Source organism: Oncorhynchus mykiss, chromosome 26 (genome assembly GCF_013265735.2).
Source record: "Oncorhynchus mykiss isolate Arlee chromosome 26, USDA_OmykA_1.1, whole genome shotgun sequence".
NCBI classification, from domain to species: domain Eukaryota; kingdom Metazoa; phylum Chordata; class Actinopteri; order Salmoniformes; family Salmonidae; genus Oncorhynchus; species Oncorhynchus mykiss.
Window position 1 is genome coordinate 20,727,365 of NC_048590.1, and position 15,801 is coordinate 20,743,165.

Below are 15,801 nucleotides of genomic sequence, written 5' to 3' on the forward strand. Positions count from 1 at the left end.
CTCTCACACACTACGCTGACATACTCACTCTCACACACTACGCTGACACACTCACTCTCACACACTACGCTGGCATACTCACTCTCACACACTACGCTGACACACTCACTCTCACACACTACGCTGACACACTCACTCTCACACACTACGCTGACACACTCACTCTCACACACTACGCTGACATACTCACTCTCACACACTACGCTGACACACTCACTCTCACACACTACGCTGACATACTCACTCTCACACACTACGCTGACACACTCACTCTCACACACTACGCTGACACACTCACTCTCACACACTACGCTGACACACTCACTCTCACACACTACGCTGACACACTCACTCTCACACACTACGCTGACACACTCACTCTCACACACTACGCTGACACACTCACTCTCACACACTACGCTGACATACACACTCTCACACACTACGCTGACACACTCACTCTCACACACTACGCTGACATACTCACTCTCACACACTACGCTGACACACTCACTCTCACACACTACGCTGACATACTCACTCTCACACACTACGCTGACACACTCACTCTCACACACTACGCTGACATACTCACTCTCACACACTACGCTGACATACTCACTCTCACACACTACGCTGACACACTCACTCTCACACACTACGCTGACACACTCACTCTCACACACTACGCTGACATACTCACTCTCACACACTACGCTGACACACTCACTCTCACACACTACGCTGACATACTCACTCTCACACACTACGCTGACATACTCACTCTCACACACTACGCTGACACACTCACTCTCACACACTACGCTGACACACTCACTCTCACACACTACGCTGACATACTCACTCTCACACACTACGCTGACACACTCACTCTCACACACTACGCTGACATACTCACTCTCACACACTACGCTGACACACTCACTCTCACACACTACGCTGACATACTCACTCTCACACACTACGCTGACATACTCACTCTCACACACTACGCTGACACACTCACTCTCACACACTACGCTGACACACTCACTCTCACACACTACGCTGACATACTCACTCTCACACACTACGCTGACACACTCACTCTCACACACTACGCTGACATACTCACTCTCACACACTACGCTGACATACTCACTCTCACACACTACGCTGACACACTCACTCTCACACACTACGCTGACACACTCACTCTCACACACTACGCTGACATACTCACTCTCACACACTACGCTGACACACTCACTCTCACACACTACGCTGACATACTCACTCTCACACACTACGCTGACACACTCACTCTCACACACTACGCTGACACACTCACTCTCACACACTACGCTGACACACTCACTCTCACACACTACGCTGACACACTCACTCTCACACACTACGCTGACACACTCACTCTCACACACTACGCTGACACACTCACTCTCACACACTTGGAAGCTAAACCCTTTTTCCCCCCATTTTGAATGGATACCATAGAAAGTTGACTTACTCTGTGGACAAATGTGTTTTAACTTTGGGGAATCTTCACCTCCTGCCAATTCGATGGGAGCCATTGGGCTCATTGTTTGTCTGTTGATGAAACATCTTCACGTTGCTCTTTCGTCGGCCTCAAACTCACTTTATGCCACAGTCAATTAAACCCCTTAGGGCCGCTCTGTGCATAAAAAGATATAGAACGCGTTTGACATTTCAGCTCGCTCGTGTTAGGCACACCCATATAACACTTTGCTTTGAGCTGTAGGGAGAGAAACAAACCACAGAGAAAGGAACCATTAGGACATTTAAAGGGCCGTGCCACGACACTAGTATGAGGTGGAGAAACAGTAGCCCCAAGCACGGAACAGTCTCCAAGGAAATTTGTCCTATGTAAAGTAGCTATATCTGAGTTGGTGACTTATAATGGCAGGTTTTGAGATTATCTGAGGCAAGTGCGAGCTGGGGACATTGGATGCTATTGGTCAAAAGACACAGAATGGACTAGATTGAGGTTGTGGCACTAAAAAACTGTGACTGGGCTTGAGGACCTTGGTCCATATCGCCTGAATAAACTGGTTGTGCTGGGCGTTGATGCAGTCATGCCTTAGATATGGCCAGAAGTGCAATGAAGCGTATGGGGCACATCCTTGATTCTTACCCCACAAAGCAAGGCCTCCTTCAGGGCTGACTGGACTTAGGGTGGCCCACAGGCCTGTAGTTGAGCCCATATTTCAGTGGTGTGAAACAGCTTGACATGTGAGACACTTCCCCAGGGTATGAGGCGATTCATCTGCCTTTTACCCTGTCTGCCATGGCGAGGCTGAGTCAATGAAGGCCATGTCTGGCCAGTGGACCTCATTGGTAGTAGCCGCTGTTGTGCGCATTCTATGGTATTTTCTTATCCCCGTCACGATCCAAATCAAATTTTGATTTTCTATAGCGTTCCATGCGACATGTCCATCTCAGATTGCGTTTCGGAGAAGAATGGGATTGTTTTGTTTGCGGAGACGTTCATGGTGGTACGTGTTTCCTCGTGTAGGTTGTATCAATAGGTCCAGTGTATTAGATGTCTGAACTCTGTTTGGTATGCTCAACAACCAGTAACCTGAACAACAGATCTCCGTTGCATTGTTTCCTGTAACTCTATGGGGACTGTGTCCGGCCTGCATATAAACAGGGGTGTTTTATATAGTTGTTTTTCACTAGCGACATCTTTGGGTAGATGTTCAAGAAATCACCCCCCCCCCCCCCCCCCCCCCCCCTCCAATTGTGATGTGTTCATCTCAGCTGAGGATTTATGCGGAGACGCTTAAAAACGTAGATCTCGCACGGACCGACGGAGAATCTATTATTCACGAAAGCTAATGCATTGTTTCTGTTGCTTTATATAATCCTTTCCTTTCCCCCCCACCAGCATTTTCTCCGGCAGGTTGGCAGTAAAATCTGTATTGAAATGAGAAGTTTGAAAGACAAACCACTAGCTCCTTATATGTGTAAACTGCGTTAAATCACACATTGAGCTTACAGAACAGAGCTTCAAATGTTAAATGGGGGTTGAAGTCTGCCTGAACTAATTTGTAGGGCTTTGCACCATGTTGACATTTAAATGGGATAAGAATAGAAAACTGTATGCCGACCTATTTTGAAGATGCTTTCGGAATACATTCACATCAGCGCCGGTCTATAATTAATAAAAATAGACAGGCTTTCTTGCTCCAGATTTGATTGTAATACAACCTTATAAACACTACAGGGATGGGGGGGGGGGGGGGGGGGGGGTGAGAACGGAGAGAAAAAATGGATGGGGGCAGGAATTAAGAGGGAAGTGGATTGCACACACCTGGTTTTGCAGGAGATTGCGTTGGCTGGCTGCTGTGCTATCACATTACTGTGATCCAGCCCCTGTGTTTGTGAGAGAATTGAGGAGAGGGACCGGCAAAATCAGCAAGCAAATAACGGCACATTGTTAACTTAATCAGATGCAGGAGGGAAAAACTATGGAGAGGGAGGGAGAACGGGAGAGGATGGAGGGTAGGAAGGAGGGATGTAGAGGAGGGAGAGAGGGAGAACGGGAGAGGATGGAGGGTAGGAAGGAGGGATGTAGAGGAGGGAGAGAGGGAGAACGGGAGAGGATGGAGGGTAGGATGGAGGGATGTAGAGGAGGGAGAGAGGGAGAACGGGAGAGGACGGAGGGTAGGAAGGAGGGATGTAGAGGAGGGAGAGAGGGAGAACGGGAGAGGACGGAGGGTAAAAAGGAGGGATGTAGAGGAGGGAGAGAGGGAGAACGGGAGAGGACGGAGGGTAGGATGGAGGGATGTAGAGGAGGGAGAGAGGGAGAACGGGAGAGGACGGAGGGTAGGAAGGAGGGATATAGAGGAGGGAGAGAGGGAGGACTGGAGAGGATGGAGGGATGTAGAGGAGGTGGGTAACATAAATAAGAGTCGGGGCCCTGAGATGGTGGAGGGCAGAGGGGAAGGGATATGTGTATGGGGGTGAGGGGTGAGGGGCTGAGTGGAGGGGAAGGGGGCTCGTTTCAGAGCATGAAGATGATGCAGCCTCTCCAGAGGTCCTTCAAGTGGCTCAGACAGACAGTTCAGCGGTGATAGCACAACGCCGTCCGTGTTGTGAGCCCTGCTGTCACCGGCCCCCGACAACAGATCACAGCTGTAGGACATGGGCGATTTAATATCCCGCATTATCGAAAGGCTGAGGGTACAGGGAGGGGTGGTGGGGTGGGGTGCGGCAGGCAGGCTAAACATGGCAGGTGCCCCCATGCTGCTGGTGACTGTCTAGGCTAAGCCATGTGTCACAGTGCCATCCTTAAAGGTTTATTCACTAAAAATACATCCTAGGCTCATCATTTGACCAAAACATGGATGCCCTTTCATATGGCTGCAAGATCATTTTGATTTGTACATCTGGAAATGTCTTTTGAGTGTGTTGAAATGCACGGTGTACCCTTAAGAGTTCACAGCTGCTACGCGGTCACCACTAGTGGGGAGGAAATAGAGAGGTTAATGACCCGTGATGCATCGATCATGCAGCGATGCCTCCTGAATAGAATATGTACAGTCTGCAGCCATGGTAACATAAACAACATATTAGCATCATGGTGGTGGGTGTTAGCGATGACGAGGGTTCAGGAAAACAGAGAATGTGAGTAATGTCACTGATCACCAGCCACACGGCACTACACCGGGACAAATAAAGAAGAGGCCTTGTGTTGCTTCAAGAGCAAGACATCTCCAGGGAGGGAAGCATTGAATGCACTATACAGAGAGGTCATTTTTCATTCAACATTATCAACATTTATGAACACACACACACATATGCACACACACGCACGCACATGTGCACTCACACAGGCACACACACACAAATTCACACGCAGGGAGAAGTTGTGTAAATGCAGACAGGTCAGAGAGAGAGAGGAGTGTGGAGAGACATAAGTCATCCGTTCCTGGGCCAAACTGGCCCTTCAATACACACATCTCTTATTTACCTCAGTAGAATGAAACATAAAACAGTTTTTGTAATGTATACTTTACCTCTCAGATTTTCTGTAGAAATATGTCTCCTAAATGTTATTTGCAGTAATTAGCTATTATCTTTAGCAACCTCACCAAAAGGAAGCTGCTGCTCTGGGTTGGGTGTTTCACAGAGGAGAACAGGATGAGAGGTTTTTGTGGTGGAGTTCAGAGAGAGGCCTGTTTTGAAGTTTGACCAACTTTGCCTTATTCTCCTAATCAGAGTCTCGTCTTAGTGAAGCGTTGGCATGTAGGCAAACCCTTCTGTCTGGCCCGCAAAATGGTTACACTCGCTCTCTCTTCCCCTTTCTTCCTCTCTTTCCCTCTCCCTCCCTTCCTCTCTCACTTTTTCTCTGATTCTAAGAAGAGTAGCCCCACTGTTTCAGATGAAGTGAGATAAATACACGTTCCCTGATGTCCCGAAGGCTCCCCACCCTCCCTCCTGAGAGCACACCCTCCTAACGCACTTCCTCTGCCACAATTAGTCCATAATAAATACACTTTACTCTTAATGCCGATAATGTGCCCTGCTCTCTGAATCTCCCTCTCTTCCTCTCTTGTCTTTTTTTCCCCCTTTCTTATTAAGCCACATTAAGACGTGACTTTGGGTCACACGAGAGGGAGAGAGAAAATTATGAATTATTCTCAGAGCTACTCACAGCTGCAAACAATAGCGGCAAAGAAAATACAGATATTGTAACGTATGCAAAGAATCGAGAGCATTTGCAGTCAAGTCTCACTTCCTGATGGCTTTGATAAGATTAGTTGCTTTCTTAAACAGGATGTGTGCTGCTTTTAAAAAACTGCTCTATGGACATACCGAGTACAGTTGCGTAACGGCCTGCCTTGACAGAGTGCCTGCAAGAATTGAACATTTCCTTCACATGAAGTCTCTCCAGATTAGCTTGAGATAGTTCATCAAAGTGATGGAATAAAGGAGATTTAGCATTGTCATATTAAAAAGACATGCAGTGGTTCAATATTTAAAAAGCCCATTTGCCTTGACAGAAGTGCTTTTTCACTCAAGAGCATATGGCTCCCCTACCTGTTTACTGGTCTCCCCTTATCTTCTCACAGAGGGAAAAAAGAGGAGAGAAAAATAGATATTTTCAAAGATATTGAAGAATCGTTCAATTAACAGCGTCGTGATGTACAATAATTACTTGACTTGCTTTCCATAATGAGTATCTCTAATTATCCATACATTTGTTTGGTGAAAATGCCAAACTACAGTTGTGAGGAGATGGTAAGTACGTTGAAGTAGCACCCAACCCCCCTCTCCTCCCTTCCCTTTACAAAGGCTGCCTGACTTGGCTTCAAGGCACAATTCGCATCCCCATGTATGCATACAAGCGACGGTAAATAGTCAGGAGTGTAAGGGATCTTTTTTTTTTTAATTAGCTATGCAACAATTAAAGGATTCACAAACTAAATTGAACCTTGTCTCCGTCGCCTCCCGGTTTGATTTCAGCACCTGTCACAACAACAGCCCCTGTTCAGCCATTATGCAAAACTTCCTAAGAACAGAACCAGCACGAGGAGGAGAAAACAGCAATTATTTCTGATATTCACTTATTTCAGGTGATATTGACATTTAGAGTTTAGAAGAAAAAAAGAAAAAAAAATGACCTGAAAGGGAAGAAAACGTGGCCTGGTTGACTTTGTCAACCGGCGCTAGGCAGATATGGTTTTATTTTGCCAACATTAAAGCCGCTCTAATGCCTGTGAAAGTGTGATGATGGGTGACTCACTCAGCACTACCAGGCTCCCTTTCTCATTTCCCACTGTAGAGTGAAAACAATCGCTGGGTTGATTGTACTGTTAGCATGTGCGCGCTGTTCTCCCTCCCTGTCTGCCTTTAAGAAACAGTGTTGGCCATGCCTTACCAGCGATGTGTCATTGCATTCATTTTCCAGTGAGTAGTATTCAAATGCAGAAATGCAGCCCAGGGGAATGATGTAAGCCATGATCGACCCTACATGGACAGCTACACTGTGGTCATTGTTCGCTGGCCTTTCTCTGCTGTAGGGTAACCATGCGTGATCAGCGATTCGACCGTGACTACTGTAGGACATGCCCCCCCCCCCCCCCCATGACAGAGGGTTAGGAGGGGGAGGGGTAGGAGGGGAGGAATTGCACAGGACAGAATACAGACAATCATTTATATGTTGGAAATTCTTCCCCATGATCTAAAATCATTTACTTTTCATCACTTTTTGTGCGCTAGTTTGTCCTCTGTCGTCTATCTCATCCATCTCCCTTCTTATTGTGAAACACGGTCTGGTTAACAAATGTTCGAGACAATTAATCCCCCACTCATCACAATGCGTAAAATCTACTGGCAGGAGTCTTTCCACACTGCTGTGACCACTATTGCAAGATATGCACATGAAAAAGGCACACACACATCTGCTGGTCATCAGAATAATACCAAGAATGGTTAGCATAAAAGGAAGCTTTGAGCTTTTGGCCGGCTCCGGATGATGATGCGGCTGACCAGGACAATGAACTGTGGGAATTCACTTGTCTGCTGTTGGTCTTCCTCCTTGGCATCCCGAAAGCCTGTCAGACGCAGGGGATAAAAAGACAGGCATTTTTCTTTCTCTCTTTTCTTTCTATTTTTTTTTCTTTCAGCGGAGGGGGCCTCATAGTGATCTGTGGAGATGAGCTGAAAGCCGAACTACCTGTTGACAAGTCCTCTTAAGAGACCTCAATGACATATTGTGTGGGACTACAGAGCAGAAAGGAAAGGCCCAGCTAGGTCGATTCATATTTGTCACCGTTGTATAGCGTTCTTGTATAGAATTGTTGTTTTGATGTGTTGGTTTACTTCATTGGTACTATGTTATGAAACTAGAATCTTGGTTCTTAAACTCATAAGTTATCGTAGTTGTTGTGTGGGGTCTTAGGGTATGACGTTGGAAGGAACGGACTGGGTTTATTCGACTTTATTTCACTTGTTGTGCTGGGAAACCTTTCTGTTTTCGCCTCATTACAGAATGTAATAATCCAGTTCAGTCAAAGAGCATGGAGAGGAAGAAAAACAACTCTCCTTTTTTTATTGGGTTAATTAGAAGCGTTCCGAAGACCACCTGCAATAGACTAAACAAGCATGAGGAAATATTCATATTAGCTTCAATTTACTGCCATGCTTAAAATGATCCCAGCTATCTCTACTTGTGTTGGTATCTGCTTTCCTTCAATATATACATTTTTTTTTAAATACTCTTTCCTCAGAGTATGTAACGTATGGCAAACACACTAATTTTCCATCAGATTGTTTTCCCCCCCTCTAAATGCGTTGATGATTTGGTGCGAATACGATGGAATTTTGTTACTTTGTGAATAATGATGGATTTATTAAAAGCAATGACCTTCATTATAACTTAATGAGGTATTTCGTTGTAATTAGTTCATGGATTCTTGTCAATACATTCCAAAATAACCAAGTAATGTCTTACTCATGGCTTTTCCATTCAAATGTCTTCTTATAAACCTAGAATCTGCAGTTAAAACAATAACTAAGTGGCCAACCTACCTCTGTTTTTTTTTTTTTTAAAGGCTGACGGATGGGCCTGGAGAAGTGTAACCACTTTCAAAATCATAGACAGAGCTATGGATGCAAGGACTGAACATCCATTATGTCACAGTGATAGTTTTAAACATGTTTTGAGGCTATACATTTTTAAAAAATGTTTTTGCATTATATTGTTTACTAACATTCAAGTTAAAAAAAAAAGTATCTTTTGGGTTCTGATGATGTGCAACAGTTGAACTAAGCTCCTGAGACATTTATAAGTTATATGATTAAATAATCAATTGGTATATATAATTCATTTATAAGTCCAAATATGGTTGTAGCAATTAAGGATTATAGCTTTAAAATGTCCAAAAGGTTTTATTTGGCCTGCATTCAGTTGACCCATCAATATCACATCAAGCAATACTTCCAAACGGTCTTTTATCAAATCCGAAACCTTCACAAGAGCATGTTTGTGTTTTAGCCTTAGAATATGCAAATGTCTGTGGAATCCAGTGTATACATCATCTGAGAATACTCAACCTGACCAAGTGTTTTCCTAATTCCTTCAACTTGTGCATGCACTTTATAGGATCAGAGCACATGCTCGTTGCTTAGATAATGACACGGTACTGAGCCCAAATATATTCAGACAGAAATACACTTCCATTGTGTTAAAGATACCGTCCGTAATTAAGCTGTAGGTTGCAGAGCAATTTGCCCCCTGGGAAAAAAAGAAGAAGAGAAATCTGGTTATGTGCCGCTTTACTAAAAACGGTGAATATTAACCACAAACTGTAAAGAAGAGCACCACTGCACCTCTGTGAGAGAGTGCAAAAGGAAGTCTGGTGGCTTTGCAGGCGTCATTTGAGCCTTATCGTTAATGAAAGAGCATTGTTGTAGACACCAGACAAACGTCAGATCTGTTTCGGGTTAGAGCCAGCGTAGACATTGCTACAGTGTGCTGTTTGGATGGCTGAGAGGTCAAGGTCAAGCATACAGGCGCACAGTTACTCAGGAGCTACTTGTAAATGCTGTCTATGACGGTGAGAAGTTACGACTTGTCACCCTGTGAGTTTATAATGCGAACCACACAGACTTGAATTGCACACCTGTGCACAAGAGAAGGACACGTTGGATTACTGGTACTTACCCTGTAACAACGGGCACTACTTGCTCTATGTGAGTACATCAAAGCGTTTGCTTTTTCGGAAGCGCAATTCCATATGGATGAAATAAGACTGTCGTGATTACACTGAACACTCATTGTGTTGTTGTTCTAAGAGCATTGCTACCTGCATTGTTACACATAGAGGGCACTCTGATATTGAATTATTGTCAAAAGCAATGCGTGCGTGCGTGCGTGCGTGCGTGCGTGCGTGCGTGTGCTTGCTTGCTTGCATGTGTGTTGATAGGATGGGGGGGTGTCACATAAGAAATGCCCTTTTTAATCAGGAAAAAAATATAAAATGACTTGGGAGCAAGGGAAGCATATTAATGCAGTTCATTTGCATACGCTCGTCAGCAAGGATACGTTCAAAAAACAAACTGGATTTGTCAGTTCATTTCACATTATTCCATTGTCTATCTGCCTTTGTTATATGTTAAAGATAAAGCCGGAAATCAAATTGAAGAAAAGGGCAAGCTGCTATCTCTATAAATGAGCAACAGCTCATCAGTCTTGTTTGAATCATATATTTCTATGGCAAAAGGCAGCGTGCATGCAGGGCACTTTCTCTGATATTGGCAGAGTTTGCAAAGGATTGTGGGTGTTAAGAGTCACTTCATTTTGTCTGGCAATGGACAATCCTTCCTAAGAGATCAGGATGAGAAAGTTGTCCAGGAAATGGTTTTTATCTACCTGTGCATTCTCCCAACGTTGTATTTTGAAAATATACTCATATCAATGTAATATCATTACAGTGTCGCGTAGACATTTTCTGAATGCTATTTGCAATAGTGCGGGATAGTATATTCGTGTCTCAGTCACATGATAATAAGCTCATACAGTCGTGCGTGACCTCGTCAATGTAAGTAGGCGCTACATACATGAGGCATGCCCAGTCATCACACAGTCGACATAATATAGCCATTATATCCTTCAAGGGTTCATTTGATGGCCTTCACCTTTATTACTAGACAATGATTGCAGTCACGTTGTAGAGAAGAAGAAAGTATTCATAAGCAGCCCACAGACCTTATTCATATTTTTGAGATAAGAGTCAACAACAACCAACAGTGTTGGAGGAGCGGTCGGCTGAGGAACAGCCAGGCCTCATAAGTCTTCCCGGCGTGCGTCAGCATTGTGCTTCACTCCCACATCCTCTGTGTCGTGTGTGTACTGTACGTGTGTAACGACAGTTTGATTCAAAGCTACGTTTTTTTTTTTGTCTAGCCTTGTCAGTTCTGTCTAGCCTTGTCAGTTGGTGGGTGTCTGGGTTAGCACTAGTTAGAAGCTGAGAGAGAGAGAGAAAGTGAGTTGTCCTTGAGCCCTGTGAAGTGTGTGCAGGTGCGTGAGTCTATAGGTTGGGGGTGTCCCTTTTTTTTATTTTACCTTTATTTAACTTGGCAAGTCAGTTAAGAACAAATTCTTATTTTCAATGACGGCCTAGGAACAGTGGGTTAACTGCTTGTTCAGGGGCAGAACGACAGATTTGGACCTTGTCAGCTCGGGGGTTTGAACTTGCAACCTTCCGGTTACTAGTCCAACGCTCTAATCACTAGGCTACCCTGCCGCCCCCCTGACTTCACAGGAGTCTGGAAAAAACTGGTCTCACTCCACTAAATGTGAACTCGTGTTATTCCAGTGCTTAGTCCCCGAAAGGAATTTTTATAATGATTATAATCATGTGTTATAGCACGCTGCCACTGTTACTAGGCAGCATAGTAATCAGCTTAATGAGATATTACACAGTGTTTTGTTGACCAAGGCAGAACTCACTTTATTGTGTCGGAAGCTTGACCCTGCCAGTTACAAGGGAAGAACACACCATTATCCTTCTTAAGAGAGGGGAGGGAATCACAAACAACCCGGGCAAGCAAGAAGACAAAAACAGACTCTGCTTGTGTATTCCCTTCAGCTTGACGGTGTATGCTCTGGGCCGTTGAAACCATTCTTAATGGCTGGGAGGGCCTCTGATACATTGGGAACCCATTCAATAACACCAACTGTTGTTTTCCTCCTCATTGGAAGCCATGAGAGGAGGGGAAAACGAAGGCAAGAGCAAAGTGATTCACATCAAATGTAATGTGCCTCTTTAATGGAGAATTATGCCTAGACAAGTGTCGCAGTAGGGAGATAAGAGCGTGTGTTTACTGAAGTAACCCCTTGGTTTTAAGTGCTATTGTTAATATCATAATTGTAGCATTGCGGCAGCTTCATGACAATGGCATTGCTCCGTTTCATTAAGGCGTGTAATTGGAGGAATCCTGATAGGATGGGCCCAAGTAGCATAATTATGCAGCGCCCGCCGTGTTTACCGTGTCATTATTGCATCCAACACTGTGTTGCGGTTTGAGAAAGTTCGGAGAGTTACAGTCTTCCAACCACAAGTGTGAGAACATAAAGCTGCACTGAAAATCAAAAGAAGAATGTGACATTTCAATGGGCGGCAGGTAGCATAGCGGTTAAGAGCTTCCCCGAGGCGACTAGGTGAAAATCAGTTTTTGTGCCCGTGAGCAAGACACTTAACCCTAATTCCTTCCGTAAGACGCTCTGCTAAATTACATCTCTCTTTCCATTCATCATGCACTGACAATTTACTCTGGTACTTCTCCTTCTCTTCCGGTTTTCAGATTTCTGGATGAGTCATAGCTCTTTTTTTTAATGCATTGCTTATCAGGTTTATTGACTGTGGTTGACCGTCATGATATCCTTCTCTCTTACAGGATGGAGGACTCTAGTTTGTGCCTTGGTGTGCCTTCAGCAGTATCGGACGCTGACAGAGACCATCTGAGCAACACAGTGCTAAATGGCCGATATCCTATCAGTCAGAAGCTCCACCAGCTGACGGCCCAGCTGGGCCACGCCTTTCCCGACCTACAGAGCCGACAGCAGATCCCTGAGGAGAAAGCTGCCACCCCATTGGATGAGAAGAGCCACGCTGCCCTGGCCAGTCAACCAATCAGCAGTCAGATGGCACTGCTCGCCAACCAGCTCAACCGGGACATAGATGCAAGTGCCCTGGCCAACCTAAATGGGCGTGTGGACCTGCAGCAGTTTCTCAATGGGCAGAACCTGGGCATCATGTCCCAGATGAACGACATTGAAGACGATGCCCGTAAGAACAGGAAGTACCCGTGTCCGTTGTGCGGCAAGCGATTCCGCTTTAACAGCATCTTGTCGCTGCACATGCGCACACATACAGGTGAGAAGCCTTTCAAGTGCCCCTACTGCGACCATCGAGCAGCACAGAAGGGCAACCTCAAAATCCACCTACGCACCCACAAGCTGGGAAACCTTGGGAAGGGACGCGGCCGCGTCCGTGAGGAGAACCGTCTTCTACATGAGCTGGAGGAGAGGGCCATCCTGAGGGACAAGCAGATCAGGAGCAGCAGCCTCCTTCAGCCAGCCCAGCCCCTGCAGCACCAGCCACACCTTGGCCCTCAGACCCAGCAGCAACAGCCTGGCTCTGCCTGTGGCCTCCTCACCCCCACCAGCCTGGGAACTCCAGACTCCCTCTCCCAGCCCTCGTCCTCCCCCAAGCCGGCCGGTGCCCAAGATGACCAGGCCCTAAACCTACCCACTGGATTCCGCTGCACCTTCTGCAAGGGCAAGTTTAAGAAGCGTGAGGAGCTGGATCGTCACATCCGCATCCTGCACAAGCCCTACAAGTGCACCTTGTGTGAGTTTGCTGCCTCGCAGGAGGAGGACCTGATCAGCCATGTGGAAAAAGCCCATATCACGGCCGAGTCAGCTGCGGGACAGGGTGCAGCTGGCGGCGCTGAGAAGCCTGCCAATGAGTTCCGATGTGAGGTGTGTGGCCAGGTCTTCAGCCAAGCCTGGTTCCTCAAGGGCCACATGCGCAAGCACAAGGACTCATTTGAACACGTCTGCCAGATCTGTGGTCGTCGCTTCAAGGAGCCCTGGTTTCTCAAGAACCACATGAAGGTCCATCTCAATAAGCTGGCCATCAAGAGCAAGCCCCCAGCAGAGGACATAAACGCTGTCAACACCATGAACAGCATGGCCCAGGAGGCCCATGCTAACCTCTACTCACGCTACATCTCTTGCCTGCAGGGCGGCTTCCTATCCCCAGACAAACAGGGTCTGAGTGAGCAACACCAGATGCTGGCCAAAGCCGGCATTGCCATGAAAGAGAAGGAGATGCTGGGAAAGCTGCTGGGCCCAATGGCAGGGATGGGCCATGGCCTTGGCGAGGGGGAGAAGCGCTCTCTCCTGGGCTGCCTGAACCTGGTGCCGCCCCTGAAGTCCAGCTGCATGGAACGCCTCCAGGCGGCTGCCAAAGTTGCAGAGATGGACCCACTGAATAGCTATCAGGCCTGGCAGATCATGGCACGAGGCATGGCCATGGACCGTGCCTTTATGCCCAAGGAGCAGCACCATGAGCAGCACCACGAGGAGATGACCAATGCTGCCGGCATGGCCTTCACTAAAGAGAAGCATGACTACCCTATGATGTGCTCCAACGATGGCTCCAAGCAGAAGCAGCACAGCGAAGCTCTTCATGGCTCGAAGGCCGGCAGTGGAGCCATGATACCCCTGAAAGACGACGGCGTGGGCTTCGACAGCCACCGTGACTTCATGCCCCATCATGGCGGCCATGGCCTGGGCCTGGTCCACGGCCTGGAGTACAACCACCTGACTAGCCTGAAAGAGAAACCCACAGAGTGTCCTGACTGTGGCCGGGTCTTCAGGACCTATCACCAGATGGTGGTCCACTCTCGGGTGCACAACAAGGAGCGGCGGCCCATAGAAGAAGCCATCCAGCAGCAGAACAACACCACAGGACTGGATGAGCGGCGTGGCTCGGCCAGCGACCCAGAGTCCCAGTCCATCAGCAGGTCCACCACCCCTGGATCCTCCAACGTGACAGAGGAAAGTGGAGCCGGAGGAGGCCACTCCCAGACCGGCAGTGTCCAGGACGACAGCCCACACCCTTCCTCCCCATCCTCAGGTACGACTAAGACATTACCCTGAATAACGATCAATCCCATAGTCACATTATCCTTACGATCAGGACTTATTCCAATGTGTTCTTCATTATTTATATGGGGAGGACACGTAAGGGGGAGACATTGTGTCCGAAGTGGGTAAGTCCTTACACAAAGATGAGTTGGTTGATGGCTGGCACGAGATCTCGAACATACGCCATTTGCTTTGACATCCCTTCTACACAACACTGGACCCTAAGGAGTCCACTTAGACTGGAGAGAGAGGGAGGGGTCGGGGAGGGGGGGGGTCGGATCAAAACTGCCTGTTCAAAAAGCCCACCACAAATCCGAGCTTCACATTCCGTGCATAACTGGGATACTGAACGCCCATGTTCGAATACCCGTCAAACACACTCACACAGCCTGCTTCTTTCTATAGGATACTTTCTGCACACTGTTTTTCCTCGAGAGGGGAGGCCTGTCTAAACACACACACACACATGAACACACAGACACACTTTGAGTCACGCACTCACACAAAACAGCCGTACGAAGACGCTCAACTCCCATGACGGCGTTGTGACTTGTGTCATTCACACTGGCACATAGAACACAGACGCAAGAAGGGCTTTATAAATACATCTGAGACGTTGAGACACAGTGTACTAGTATGTGTCCCCGTGTAACATCAGTCAAGACTACGAGAACGGGCCAAACGTATTATGAGTGATTAAAACATCTCTTTAAACGTGGGAGGGAATGCGATTCCACCGTAGCCAAATAAGAAAAGGCAGATAAAGTGTACGTTTAGCAGGATTAAGAGAGGCTGTTCCTAATGATTAGAGAAGTTTTAAAGGTAACTTTCTCATTCCTCCGGGTGGAACACCACAAGCTAAGCGGCGCACCCGTTAATTAGGCCATGACTATGCGATAATCAGTTGGTTTAAGCTAAACAAGACACTAATTAAAGATATACATATAAAGCAGGTCATTTTTTTGACTTCATTTGCGGAGTGAAATGTGCTTTTAAGCCGTTTGAAAAAAAGTGGCTTATGCTTAAGGCTCGAAGTAACTTAATTCCAAGAGTACAGACAAAATTGTTTATTTATTCACAGTAGCAGAGAG

At 46.7% G+C, this 15,801-nt stretch overlaps 1 protein-coding gene across 5 annotated transcripts in view; it reads left to right on the forward strand.

The window, feature by feature from the left end:
• LOC110506377 (zinc finger protein 536) overlaps positions 1–15,801 on the forward strand; it is a 205,609-nt gene that overhangs the window by 76,105 nt on the left and 113,703 nt on the right. For 3 of the 5 annotated variants that reach the window (XM_036963203.1, XM_036963204.1, XM_036963205.1), the window contains one exon: positions 12,451–14,699. In XM_036963203.1, the coding sequence (XP_036819098.1) occupies positions 12,452–14,699 (2,248 nt within the window). In that variant the 5' untranslated portion in view covers position 12,451. Of the gene's footprint in view, positions 1–9,427; positions 9,745–12,450; positions 14,700–15,801 lie in introns of those variants that run through there. The other 2 variants (XM_036963206.1, XM_036963207.1) reach the window with 2 other exon arrangements.